This window comes from Pyrgilauda ruficollis, unplaced genomic scaffold (genome assembly GCF_017590135.1).
Source record: "Pyrgilauda ruficollis isolate IOZ18807 unplaced genomic scaffold, ASM1759013v1 scaffold37, whole genome shotgun sequence".
In the NCBI taxonomy this organism is placed as follows: domain Eukaryota; kingdom Metazoa; phylum Chordata; class Aves; order Passeriformes; family Passeridae; genus Pyrgilauda; species Pyrgilauda ruficollis.
Window position 1 is genome coordinate 6,393,914 of NW_024525156.1, and position 14,870 is coordinate 6,408,783.

Sequence of the window (14,870 nt, forward strand, 5' to 3'; positions counted from 1 at the left end):
CATTAATTTATCACCAACTGTGAGGGAAAACCGTTTTCCCAAGATGCTGTGATGCCTCAGAGTCCATGTAATAATGATGAAAATCTTTGGTACCACACATGCATGTGCAGTGAAAGCATAGGAAATTCAGTGACTGTGGAAAATGTCCTGCAGTGCTCTTCACATGTGGTGTGTGTGCCCAGAGCAGCTGAGGCTGCACAGGGAGGGTGTCACTGTTCACCACGCTGTGCTGGTTTTGCCTGGAGTAATTACCTTCACAGTAGTTGGTATGGGGCCATGTTTTCAATTTCTGCTGGAAACAGCCTTGATAACCCAGGGATGTTTTAGTCACAGCTGAGTAACACCGACACAGCCTTTTCTGCTCCTCATCCCACCCCACCAGCGAGGAGAATGGGGATGCACAGAGCTGGGAGGGAATACAGCCAGGACAGCTGACTCCAGCTGACCAAGGGGACATTCCATAGCCCATGGTGTCACGCTATAAAGCTATCGGGAAGAAGAAGGAAGGGAGGACATTCGGAGGGATGGGTTTATTTACCCAAATCACTGTTATGCATTATGGAGCTCTGCTTTCCTGGGGATGGCTGAAGATGGGAAGTGTTTATGCCTGCCCATGGGAAGTGGTGAATGAATTCCTTCCTTTGCTTTGCTTGTATGTGGGGCTTTTGCTTTCCCCATTAAACTGCTTCTACCTCAACCCACACGTCTTCTCACTTTCACTCTTCTTCTCCCTCGCCCCACTGGGTGAGGGCTGTGTGGGTTTGGCTGCTGACTGGGGTTAAACCACGACACCTGCTGCATCTGTGGCAGCCTCTTCACTGTAGGGCTCAGGGGCTTCTGGTGTCTTTTGTGTAGCTGAGACCAGTGCCCGAAGCTGTGCAGCCCAACCGCTGCAGGGCACACAGATCTGACCCGGGTAGGCAAAGAAGCTGTTGCAAAGGAGATTTGCCTGATCTTCATTCATTTATTTTGTATTTCATAAACATCAATTGCCTGAGAAAAAAAAAAAAAAAAAATTCCCCAAGTGGTATTAGAGTCAGTATCTAAAATAGTAGTAAGGCATGGCAGAAGTTGCTTTGCAGTTTGCATTGCTAAATATTGATGAGCAGAGGTAGCATCTTAACCCAGTAAACACCTCTACCCAGTAAATTACTGGAAGAGTTACTGTACTGTTGCAGCCCATCAGAAATGATCAGGAAGGTCTATTTGAAAGAGACTTAGGCTGCAGTAGGAGCCTCCAAAAAAGAGGACAACATGCAATTACTCTTCCTAGCTTATACTAAGGAAAAAAAAAAGTCATAAACAAATATTCCTTCCAGGCTTCCCTCCTTCAGCTGAAATTACCCACATATATTGTGGTTGAAGCTGACAAACTGCTTGTTACGTGGGTGAGATACAAATCTCTCATTTCCTGAGACTGGTGCAAAAAAAGGATGAAAGTCTAGAAAAATAAAAAGCCAAATACCAAGATCTTGTAAGAAAAACAGACTTCTGATAGTAAGAGTACTCCAATAAAATTTCCTAATTTTCATAATTGTAAGGAACTTTGAGAGGAGAAGAAGATCACTCATCGAGATGCTTTCCTGTGCTGCACAATAGATTATCTACCACCACCTTTCTCATTTTAATGAAAGTAAATCCATATTTATAGTGCAATTGTACTAAATACCTGGGAAGGCTTCAACTCAGCAAAAGAAGTATACTCTGTAGATTTTAGGGTTTGTACTAACAACCTCAAATTGGTGGGGTTTGCTTTTAAATAGGTATCACATGACTACAGGTTTTCCTGTGATAACAACAAAACCTGTTTGATTTCAATCAATTACATATGAATACGTCCTCTCCAAAATACCACTACTAAAAAAATCCAGGAAGAAATTAAAACAAACCCCAGAAATGTCTAAAACCATCTAGACCCCTCTCAAATGATCCCAGACATTTGGGATAGTATGATAACACTGTAGCTATGTTTTTTGAAGCAGCAGTGACAAAATTCAAATGAGTAATTACATAGTGCTTACTAAAACCATTTCTGAAATGACAAAGATTTTAAAATTAACAGGCCCCCTAAGAAGACACTGATATCTCATCCTGCACGTCTTAGTGGCTGTGACAGTCTCTGCCAGCTCTCCCTAGACAGGTCATCCAATAACCTCTTTTGGACAGCTTTGTCCAAGAGGTGAATTGGCCAATGCTGAAAAAAGAGCAGAAATCAGAAATTCAGCAACAAAAAATACAACCAAGTCACAGAGTTTAATTTAGAATCCATGCAGCTGACACTAAGCAGGCAGGAATACCACTGTTTACATCAAGTCAAACTTCAGTTTAGATATCCAGGCCTAAATAAAGGTAGTGAATATAAGTGCAGGTGTTAACTGATACAGAGACTACAGGAGCATGGTGGGAGAAAGCAGAGCTCATTACATAAATAAAGGTACCCTTCCCAGTTTGATGCAACAACATTTACAATTATAGGAAAGGTGTTTAAAATGCTTTCAAAACATTTCAGTGCACTGACTCATTATAATTAATTCAGATATTAATAAATCTAAATTGTACTTTACATTGTACATTACACTCTTAAAATAATTGTCAATGCCTTTATTAAACCTTTTAATATTATGCTTAATATTAGCTAAGAAAAAAATATTAATTCAGTTTGTACATTTTCTCTTTGCTTAAAAACAGACCCTTCCCAAATGAAAGGGGATGGAGTTAAAGCTGCATGCCCTTCTCCTCTCCACAGAAAGCTGAATCTAATTGGCTTTGCAGCATGTTCCACCAAGTGACAAATACAAATTATATTTAATAACCCTGCAGTTTTGACTTTGAAAACAAATTGGCCAAACATGACACTGAGAAGCTCACAGAGTATCTAGGCAAGCAAGAAAGCAGAAATGGTTTTCAAAATGCTCTGTAAGGAATCGCTCAAGACAGTTGATTCTTGCTACTCAACATTTGACATCACCACCTTGTGCAAGATGATGAAGCAGTAAGTGGAAATAATACTCCTTCTGAGCAAGAATGTATTGGCAACAGAGCCTTTCATCCCTAATCACAGTTCACATTATTGGTTAAACCCAGGACCTGTCACCATTTCTCTGTTTCTGGGCTTATTAGCTTGGTATGGCTTGGTAGCGTATGAAGCATACTTGCTAAAATTGTGGTCTCACCACATGAAAAGACGTATCTGGCAGGTTTATTTTTTATGCTTTTTGAAATATTATTGCCCTAAACCTTCTACTTCACACAGATAGAAGAATTTATAGGCCATTTAGCAAGCATGCTAAAGAGGTGTGCTAGTCAATTCTTAATGATATATAACTTGAAATGTTGCTGTTATAGCTTAAGGCTCCTGACAGAAGGTGAAAAAGAAGGTCAGGCTCATTTGAGAAGTGTCACTTCCAATCAAAAAACAGACTTTGGGCTAGATTCTGGTTTGACAAGAATGATCACAGATGGGGAACTCGAGATGAGCATGAAGCCAAGAAGTCATCTTGTTTCTCTTAGAGAAGAAAGGAAAAGAAATTGCTCCACATGTATACATAATGGGCTGTGTAACAAGAAATAAATAAGGATTAATGATAACTCCCTCATGGTTTTTTTTTTTACTGAAGTTGGACCATACACCTGATTTGCCCTAACTGCTTTTTGTCACAATCCTCGTTTCTCATACAGCTCAAAGAATAAACCTGTTGGCAGCAGTGAGCATGCCAGCTGCATGAAAAGCATTTTCAGCAGTGCAAGAATCAGTTTCCATTTAAGAGTGACACAATACAAGGCAGAGAGGTTGATGTCTACAAGGTCCTAGTCAGAGATGAAGGGGTCTGAGGCTGGAGGGCTTATTGAGGTGAGGGCTCAGTACCAGCTGATCACAGGTAAGCAGCAGAGAAAAACTAACAAAACAGCAGAGAATTACAGTCCTAGAGGTTTGAGACACAAGCCAAGTGAGTTTCACTTGCTTTCAGTGTTTTGCTTTCTGTGTTGTGATAAAACCAGTGCTATACCTAGATTTTATCACAAACCTTCAGAAGGTTTGGGCCTCTTCTAAAATTTAATTTGTGCAACACAGCAGATGCCTCAGATGCCTCAGGAACCTCTCTCAGCTCTGATAAAATGATTGTGGGCTCTTTCAACACCACCCACCTTTATTCTGAAATGTAGAGGACACTTGTTTCCTGTGATCCTAAGGGAACTCCTTAAGTAAAGTAATTTGAAAGGTGTCATTAGACCTATGATCTGAACAAAGACACATCTCTTACTTGATTCCAAGATGTACAGGAGTTGCCATTGTAGATAACTGACATACAACTAATGTCATCAATAAAAAATAAATTCCAGTTTGTTCTTGAAAGGCCTTTAAAAGAAGCCAAATTTTATACTACCACACAATTATGTTCTTTCCTTCAAGTAATTTACATGTGACTACACCTGAAACATGACAGAAAAACTGGGATACTTGCTCCGTAAATCATAAAACAAAGAAATTAACTTGTACTTTCATTGTAGAGAAAACCATGAGAAAGTGACTTTAATATCAAGCTTCTCCTGTTTTATGGCTTAAGAAACAAACTCCCCTGCTCTGTGAGGGATTTTTTTTTAAATACAGAAAACTGCATTTTCATTCACATTCTTTGTCTAAAATGATACAGCTGTTTTTCTTTTGCAATTACAATAGTTTTGCTATTATTTTTTTACTAATACTTTTATCCAAAAATTAAAGACTACCTCATAAATGCACAAATTGAGTTCAAGAAAATTCACATAAAAATGAAGAAACTAAGTTACAGCGATAGTGTGATAGGAAAATTTCAAAACTGCATTCACTAAAATCTGAACAATTTTCCTCCACACTCTTTTGTATATCTTATATTCTGAGAAGGACTGAAACAGCAATTTTGTTTTTCAAAAACCCCATGGGCTGCCAAAAAAAGGAAAAAACCTATACCCTGAATACATCTTCTGGGGATGTAAAATGTAGCAACCATAGACTGGATACGACTCCCCTGTACTGAGGTGTCACAACTGACAGAGATGAGCCTGTGCCCTGGGCTTTGCCTGAAAAGATAAAACACTGAAGTATTAAAGGAACCACAAAGACAAAGAAGCAGAAAGAACAGGTCTTTTTACACAATTGACAATTGTGTCCACACTGGACAAGCACCTCTGAACATACTTCTGTACTTATTTTTGCAAAATAAATGGACAAAAAAGTTACATTTACCCTTATCACAGTTTGAGTTATTTTATGCTATTAATATAAATGTGGTTACATGAAAAATATTGTTTTTCTTTTCCATTTTTGAGGGTAAGTTGGGAGAGCTGTTTCTGGCACAGTGATCTTGCTGCTATTATTTTTAGTGGCAGTCTGGTTAACTTGATAATATATGAACTTGATAATATACTTCAAATCATTTGGAATGTTCAACAACAGTCAAGGATTATGGGGTGAAAATAACCTGCAGAAGGCTTACAAGGCCCCCTTAAAATTCCTGACCTGAATAATATCCACATGTGAGACCTTTAATATGGCAAGATGAAGTAGGAGATCTGGATTTAAAGGAAATTAGCTGAAAGAAGAAAACCTATTAGAAAAATGTTTCTAATACTGGTAATACAAAGCAGTGCTATGCACAACAGAATCAGTTCTGGAAAGCGTAAATTTATGTCCTTGCCGCAGAAAAGCCTAGTGATCATAAACCTGAAAATATGCGTGTACTTTTATTATTCTTTGGATTTTAAAAATTATATAAAACTCTTCCATGAGGCCAACACTAAGAGCTCTGAAGAGACCTTTACCACGCAATGTGCTGATAATGAGCACTCATAGGAAAAGACAAAAAATATCTAAGAGCAGGCAAAAGCATGCACATTGTAAAGGCAATCGGCCAAAAGAGCTCAGCTCTTTGGCCTGGAGGAGCAAAAAAATATTTTTAAGGGAACCATTACAGTACAGAGAGACCCTGTGGGAATACTGAAAGAGTCAACAGTACAGAGTTAAAAGTATGACTGTGAGATCCAAAAGTCACAGAAGAAATAGAAGAGGAAGACTTAAAAAAGCCTTTAGATAGTGAGTGTGTGTGCATGTGTTAGTAAACAGAGCATCAAAGAGCAAGCCAAGCTGCAGTGTGACGCATTCAGACCCAGACACGCTATTTTTTGCTCCTGCACTTTGAATAACTGCAAGCACAGTGTGTGAGAACTGTTAATTCAGTAACAGGGATGATTACTGCTTCACGGGGTAAAATTAGTTTGCTTTGACACTTCTAATCTCACTGTAGCCTAACACAGGAATCCCAACAAAAGGCCATAATAAATTCAAGTTATCTGATGACATGGTGTTTAACCACAAGAGTAGGTGAAAATAAAGTCTTACTAGTAATGAGTGCTGAATTTTTCAGTATCCAAGTTTTAGCTTAGTAATGTTGCTAGAACCTTTCCACATCAACACCATTTGGCTTTAGGAACTCAGGAATATTTCAGTACTGGTTGACATAATTTATTACCCTGTGCACTTAATTGCATACTCAAATAAATATTTTCCTTGAGGAATCTGAGATAGAAATAAACTACAATGCAAAAAGGTAAGTGAGTAAGTGTAGGAAGAGGTGGAAAACTTACTGTCAGCACAGGCTGTCTGAAAAAGCCCATAAATCAGTAGCCATTCTTACTGCCATTTGCTGTGTGTACAGATACAACAGTTTCTTTCTCTGCAATATAATTGTCAGTATTCCCAAAATTATAAGTTCTTGATGGGATAAAAAAGGAGAAAAATACACTTTAAAAATCAACCCACCCAAAATTATAACCTGTCAAATAACTTGAGGAAGCAATCAAGACTTTGCTTTTCAATTTTTCTTTGGAAACAACATCAAATATATCAAAATATGAATGGTTTTTTAACATTTACTCATATTACTCGATTCAGTCCTGTACAGTTTTCTCTCAATATGTAGAGGCATGGTACAAGACTAACTTTGAAGGAGGTGAGTGTATATATACAAACCTGATGTTTGCTTGCATTAAAGCCTTTCTACACACACGTGGCTCTGTGGAAGTACAGTGTAAAGTATATGCAGATTACACTTTTCATTAGAAATGGCTTCCTTTCAAAGAGCATTTTACAGTATTTATGGAATTCACAGTGTACCCATGACTACAGTTTCCAGGTGCACCACATAATGTACAATTTCTCAAGCAAACATATTTTATTACTCCAGAGCCATATTCTACTTTAAGCTCTCAGCTAATTAACAAGGACAACAGTTTAGTATATTATGCATCATGCATTTAATTTCTAATACAGTGCATTAATTATTTATATTTTAAATGATGGGCACTTCAACTACTCACAACACAGCTGCAAATAACTTTCATTACCTGATCTTGTGATTTCTTTTTCTTCTTCTTCTTTCCCCAGCACCCTGAACTCTCTGCATCTTTTCCATTGGCATCACCACAGAGTAATCCATCAAGTTCATCTGTTCCCATCTGCTGTCCCTGAGATGTTTCTGCAGCTAGCCTGTATGAGAGGTTCCTCAAAATGCACACACAGTTTTCAACGGTCTGAAAGGTATGACAAAAAGAAAAATACAGAAAACAAAACCAGAAAAAATTTAAAATCCTCCCCTTGCTCACTCTTGAATATGAAGCAGAAGGAATGTCATCTATATTTGCATGTGCATTTTCCCACCACAATTCTTATGTGCACATTTCTGAGTGCTCCCCAGTTAATCACAGGTTAAGAGATTCAGAAATTTTTATGGTAACTAATCAGTAGTCTGGACAATACTTTTGTGGGAGTTTTTTTTATTGTTGTTCTGAATTTCACACTGGAGCCCCATGTGAAACAGATGTTGAAGTAAAACGTGATCAATAGAACCTGAAGACTCTGAATATCAGAAAACTCCCACCTCAGTGAATAGAAAACGCTACAAATAGAAAGTGGCAATAGATCCTGGGTTTTGTCGTTTGAAAACCAGAAATAACCTTTTTTTCTGGCAAAAATTCTATGTAAATTGCCCTAAAATTGGGATTTTAGTTCCATTTCACAAGTACCTGTAGCATGAACAGATGATGTTTCTCCAGTCCCAGAAGTAGGACTAGAAATCTGTCTTGCTGCTTTTACTGCTTCTAGCTAGGCTGCAAACAGATACCTTGTATGTAGCCTTTCCCTTTCATCCATTTATCCCTCTAATAGGTTGTGCCTTCTGTAGAAGATGCAAGCAGGAATCCATAAATGGATGAGACCCAGAAAACTCACTAGTAATTCAACCTAATTTCTCCAAGTTGAAAAGAAGTTCAGTTTAGACATGAAACCTACTCATTTAGTTGGTTCAATTTGGTTTGATTATCCCTAATAACAAGGATATGAGCTTAGTTTTCTGCACACAAGGAAAGCGTGGTTAAAAAAGCCATTTTCTATCTATTTATATTTATTTCAACTGTTCCTAATGCTGGATGGAGATAAAAATCAACAGCCACTACATCCCAGCTCTTCTGCTCCATTAACCCAGAATGGAATAGCTTTCAGCTCTACCATATTCTGCCATATTCACCAGTGAGGCAAACAGATGGGGCTTTGTTTCCTTTCATGTATGGCATGAGCTTCTGCCAGGCGTGCAATCAGCACACCTTTTTTGTGATGACAAGAAGCTCCAGAGGTGACATCTAATTCAGATTCATCTATACAAGCATACTTATATATCTGTTTTTTAACTTAGATGAAATGTCTCAATTTCGCAATACACTTGTACTGATTTGAAATTTCTGCCAAATATATAAACACATGTAGAAATATGTATGCATCTGTGTGTCTAGAAAGTGTTCTAAGTGCACCTTTCATATCTGAAAGCTTTGCAAACATTACAGTGACCATAATAATTTTTCAAAGTTTGCTACCTCTTCGTTTTTTTTAACAAGAATTTTATTCACGTTTGATATGGTATGCTGAAGTTGAAGCTTTGCATTTGTTGATTAGAATACTAAATTTTAATTTTTCTTTTAATAAATCATAGGTTTTGCATTTAAAATTCTCATTTTGTGGAAAACATAAGCTAAACCATCACGAGGACAATGTTACCTTAAACTAAAAACTGAGAAGCAAACTTCCAAGGCTCAAATGCAATCAACACCTTCTCTATTCAGATGAACTCGTACAAGCCAAGAAAGCTGGTTCTATCCACACAGCTGGACAGACTTCACTCCTCCTTGACTTTCAAGGATCCTTGAATTCCTTATTCTGTTTTCAGTTTCATCATAAGGGAGCTAAGTACAAGCTCACTAGTTTTTCTACTCTAGCTACTTTTAAGCTACTCTAGCTAATGAAGTTAAAAACATCCCTGTGTTTGGGGGCTGTTCTGCAGGAAGTGTCTGGGCAGGGTAGTGGGGGCTGGCAACAGCCAACTTTGCCCCAAACCTTGCTGCCAGCTGTTGTGCCTGCCTTGTGGGTTGGTGTCCTTTGAGCATCCCTCTACTAAACTTCTATTAATGGAAAATTGATTACAGGGTAATGGGTTGTGAGATTTTTTTGGGTGTTTTCTTTTCTTAAAAAAAAAACAAACCTGCTGCTAGCCCAGCACCTCATGCTATGAACCTCTCTTAATTCCTCTCCCTGTCCCCTGAATTCACAGGCAAATTTCCTCCATTTGATTCAGACAGTAGCCAGAGACTCCTGGAGATTATTCCTCTCAAATCTATAAACCCATGGGGGTCCACAGACAACTCTGTGAAATATTATTTGGAAATACAAGCCCAGTGGGCTTTAAAACCTTGCTGCATAAAAGGCTGCTCTCCTGCGATTCCTAAGGGCTTGCAAATGGACCAAGGTGCCCTAGAGCAGCAGCTGTAATTAATTTAGCACCATATACTGAAAGCAAAAGAAACTGGCCTTTTTCTTCTTCTCTGGAATACTTTAATGCATTACAAATCTTCAATTTGTAAATGCTTGGAGTCTTTTTAATTAGGGAGTGCCTTTCACCTCTGGAGAAGCTTGTTCATATCCTAGCATTTTAAGAGAAGTAAAGTTGACATAATGAGGCATCTTAACACGGTTGTTATTGAAAGCATTCATTGATCCTCTTCAAAGAAGAAATAATGTTTGTTTTACTACAAAACTGCCTATTAATTGCCCAATTTTTTTTTTTGCTTGTTTTCCTTCTAAGCCTACCTCACTCTCATTAGCTCTCATACTGGGTACTAAAAATCAATTTTAAGGTAAAACTGGCAGAACAATGTAAGGAACTTTACATGGAATATGATATATTTGCTCTTCTTAAACCAGTATCATATTTTCTACTTCAATAATTCAATAGAGAGGAAGACATGCTTACCTGTGCATACTACACAGGTACAAATACAATGCTTAGCACATGAAAATAAACAGCTCAGCAGAAAAAAAAAAAAAAAAAAAAAAAAGAAGGAAAAGATGGGCTAAATTATGCTTTGCTAAGACATTCCTCACAATGCATTTAAAAAAGAGTATCATGAAAATATTGTCTCTTTATAGTCCCCATGTGCCCTGAATACCTGTATTTGCTGCTGAAAAGACAAAGACGACAAACCTTACTATCAATTTCACTGCTCCCCAGAGCAGACTGGATCACATACAGCAATGCATCTGTCAGGCCATCACACTCCCTCATTCTTCTGCGGGCCTCCTCTCCAGCAGAGCTGACATTCCTGCAAGGCAACAGCAAGGGTCACTATCTCCACGGCTCTCTGCCCACTGCCCCGCCTGCAACCTTCTCACAGTTCACATACAGATAAAACACACATTTTCTTTCTTCCTCTCATCAGTTCAGAGCTGTGAATAATGGAGACAGCTGTGAATGAGCTCAGGAAATGTAACGCAGAGGGGAACAAATGGAAGACATCGGGTCCTCCACAGGATGGGGCTGAGTGGCCAAGCAGCATGCGCCCACCTGCATGGGGAGACTCATGGCCCCTTCCTCCCTCCCTCCCTCCCTCCCTCCTTCCCTTCTTTTTAAAATATGCATATATACATATAAATCAGGATTTAAAAAGTCTAGAGGTTTTGCCAAATACATCTCCTAGGAATTGAAGAGCCCAGTAGTTAGAGTTCTTAACCTGAGAGAAAAATATTATCAGAGCATAATATAAAACACCTGCTGTTGCTCGCTTCTCATTTTACATGAGTGTTTCCTTTTCTCTTTCATTTTGAGAGAACATTAATGCCTCAATCTTCTCTTTATGTAGTTTATCTTACATAGCAAAACTTAAGGCCTCAGATAATAATAGTAATAATAACAATAATAATAAAAAAATGTAATATTTGTAATTCTTGTGTTCCTTATTGTAATATTGTAATTCTTGTATTCCTTAGATGGGGCCACATGGCCTTCTGAATACATTTATACAAATCCAATTAAAACAAAATTCACTGCATAACATATTGTGTCATAAAACTCAAAGTACTGAGACACAAAGAAACAAATATGTATGAATGAGCATCTACAAACAGAATCTATATTTGCTAACATCAAGTCTCCCAGAGAAAAACTGCATGCAAATTTGCACAGCAGGTTTGATTTGGAAATGGGTGAATTAGCAATCTCAAGAATGGGATAAAACTTTCCAGAGTCTCCTTCAACAGGGAAAGATAACCCTTTGCTGATGCGGCTCTTCTCAACCCACTACTAAAGTTTATACAAAGAAAGAACATAAAAAGCACACACACCAGACCTATGTAGTTAATGCTAATGTGTGGAAATGGAAGGGAGGACATTGGCCCTTGAATTTGGGAAGAAGGCAAGGCACTTTCTATCTTTTATCCCATTTTCAATGACCTTTGCATTCAAGGTAGAAAACGCACAGGAATCCTGGGAAGGGGGAAAGAATTTCAGATGGAGGAAGATGAGTGGGCTAAGTTTCCTTTCAATTCTTTTTCTGCTCTATCTACTTCATCCTGTTCTGCCTCCTTATTATCCAAAAAAAAAAAAAAAAAAAAAAAAAAAAAAAAAAAAAAAAAAAAAAAAAAAAAAAAAAACTTTTTCTTTTTCCCTCCCCCTTATTAAAAAAAAAAAAAAAAAAAAAAAAAAAAAAAAAAAAAAAAAAAAAAAAAAAAAGAAAAAAGCATTTTCATTTCCCCAAAGCAACCAAAAGTCTTATAACTGGACAATTCCCCAGTTACAGTGCAGGCTCCTAATTGACTCTGCCCCCTAAACATATATGACATACCATCTACACTTGCCTCCCCACACAGTCCTAATTTGTGCTGCTCTCCCACACACAAACTGGCCCAATTAATTCAATACTGTTCCCTTCACCTCAGCAGACAGTTTGACAGAAAACATATAGTCCTGGAGCACTGGAATGAATTCCTGTATCTCTCTAGCAAACAAATTCACTCTCCTTGAAACCCCTCATTTTTTGCCACATTACACATCAGAAGCCTGCCCTTCATAGCAGCTTGCAAATTTTGTGTTGTCTGGTTCCTCTGGTCCCTGAACTCCAATGCCTCCTTCCTCTATCTCTCTGCTGCTATAAGATCAGCAGGTGAGGAGTTTTCCTCCAGTTGATGGGGAAACTTTAATCTGTAATCTAGGAAGTAGGGTCTGAACAACATCAATTGGAAACACTCTCTCCCTTAGAAGTGATAGAAACTTCTGACTTACCTTTGTGCGGCACAAATAAGAAGGTAAAAATATAGAGCATGGTTTTCCCCAAACAGTGCCTGTGCCCTATATTTGCAGGGCTGGGGACTCCACCTACAGTACATTAGACCACCCTCTTTTAAAGGCAAGAGCTCCACTGATATTCTGAAAGGGCAGCACATGTAGGAAAGTAGAATCATGGACTGGACAAGCTCATTGTAGGGTATAAGTGAGGACAAGAAGGATTATTTGACTTCTTTCTGAAATTTCATTCTCTTACCCTCTGGGCAGATAAAGATAATGGTAGGTAAATAATTATGGATGGAGAGAGGGCATTGAGGCACTGGTACAGGTTACCCATAGAAGTTGTGGATGTCCCATTCCCTGCTAGTGTTCAAGGCCAGGCTGGATGCGGCTTTGAGCAATCTGGTCTAGTGGAAGATGTTGCTGTCCATGGTAGGTGTTAGAATTCAATAGTCTTTAAGGTCTTTAAGATGCCTTCCAACCTAAACCATTTTATGATCCTATGACTTTATGATGAAGAAAGAAAGTTGTATCCAGCCCTAGAAGAGCAACTGCACCAATTATAGTAGGAGGATGCTGAGGAAGAGTTCTCAGCACGGCTTTGCGCCTTTCTTTGCACCACTAGGAAGAAAAAAGCTGAAATATTCCTGAATCCTTTTAAATAGAGATAGATCAAGTCTGTACTAGAATAATGTGTCCAAGCTTCTTTATATACTGAGCTTTTTATATACTTTATATACTTTTTTATACTGAGTCCAAGCTTTCAAAATAGACTGATTTAGACACCACTAGAAATGGAGAGATATAGTCTCCCTGATCTTCTAACTGAGGTGATTTTTCCTTCTCTCTTATCACAGCCAACTGCACGTCACCTTGACTGTCCAGAGCCTGCAGAGACTGTCAGCCTCTCAGTTCCTCTCCAAGTTCACCAGAAACTCCTCACCAAGACAGCAATGTAGACAACCTTATAGTCCCTGAGCTGCGAGCTATCTGCCTCATTCACTTCCAGCATACAAAGAATATGAGACCTTTGCACAAAGCAATACAGACACACCAGGGGCACATCTTGCACAGACAATGCATTTCCTGGCTCTGTATGGAGGAGCTGTCAAGTTTGGTTCTTCTGTTTATCAGCCTTCCCCATTATGCTCCAGTTGCTCCTGTAATCAAGAGATGGATATTCTGAACTCCCATGACTTTCCTTTTCTTACAAAAGTCACTGTTTACTTTCTGCACTGGCTCATAGCTACCACAGCCCTCACTGAGATATGGTGCATTTATTTACACAGGCAACAGCTAAAAAACAACACAAATCCAAACCTAGCATCGGCATTTTGGCAGAAATAATTAGTTGATTATTTCAAAAGAAATACATCCCGATATCTAGCTAGTCTCATGTCACCTCTACTGAAGTAATCACTCTGATTTAACTGAGATCATTCACAGAGGGTGTCTAATATCACCATGTTCAGGCTATGTAGTTCTTCAAAAGAGAAACAAGTTCCAGATTACATAAGCAGTCAAAGAAAACACACTGTTGTCTTAATTTTATTTCTCATTGTGAACTTGGACATGCTGTAGCTGCCAGTGTGACAGGGAATAAGACATGATTTGTCATTTGTGAGTTTACAGGTCACTGTGCAGATGTTAAATTGGAACATTAGTAGTATCTACTGTTGGTAAGATGTCCCACTAAGTCAGTGCATAATTTTCCACTGTCATTTTTCAAACAGGTGAAACAATGTTTTCTGGATGTCTTACAGGATGTGGAGATACGATGCACAAGTTTTCAGGTAAAAAATACTTCTCCATTCTAAATGCAGCCCAGCTTGATCACCCTGTATACTTTGATTCTTTGTGTAAATTCTGCTCATGGTATATGTGAGCCATAGGCTGTCATTTTGAATCTAACGGGGCGAGGAGTCCTTCAGCCTGCCATAAACCAGTGAAAGGAATTTCAAATAGAATCCAGTCACTCAGGAATACCAAGAATACAGAGAGCTGAAAAATAACTCTCAGTTTAGTCAGATGGTTCCCGTTAGACCTCTAAAACCCTGCTAATGTAAACAGCTATTTCTCATGAGAGGAACAGACAATCAGAGCAGGACCTCAGAGCCATGGCTCATCAAACTGCTCTTCTGAACAAACGGCAGATTGACTTTGCTAATTTCTTAGGAATGGAAAGAGAACTAAAATAATACCGCTTCCGTTTCATGTGAAAATGTGCCAACT

General features: G+C 38.5%; 1 protein-coding gene across 1 annotated transcript in view; it reads right to left on the bottom strand.

Annotated features, from left to right (window-relative positions):
- Positions 1 to 14,870, bottom strand: part of CTNND2 (catenin delta 2) — a 522,107-nt gene that overhangs the window by 84,276 nt on the left and 422,961 nt on the right. Inside the window, exons 12-13 of the mRNA XM_041475907.1 lie at positions 10,563 to 10,680; positions 7,381 to 7,566 (exon numbers count right to left, since the gene is read on the bottom strand). Coding sequence (XP_041331841.1) covers positions 7,381 to 7,566; positions 10,563 to 10,680 — 304 coding nt within the window. The remainder of the gene's footprint in view (positions 1 to 7,380; positions 7,567 to 10,562; positions 10,681 to 14,870) is intronic.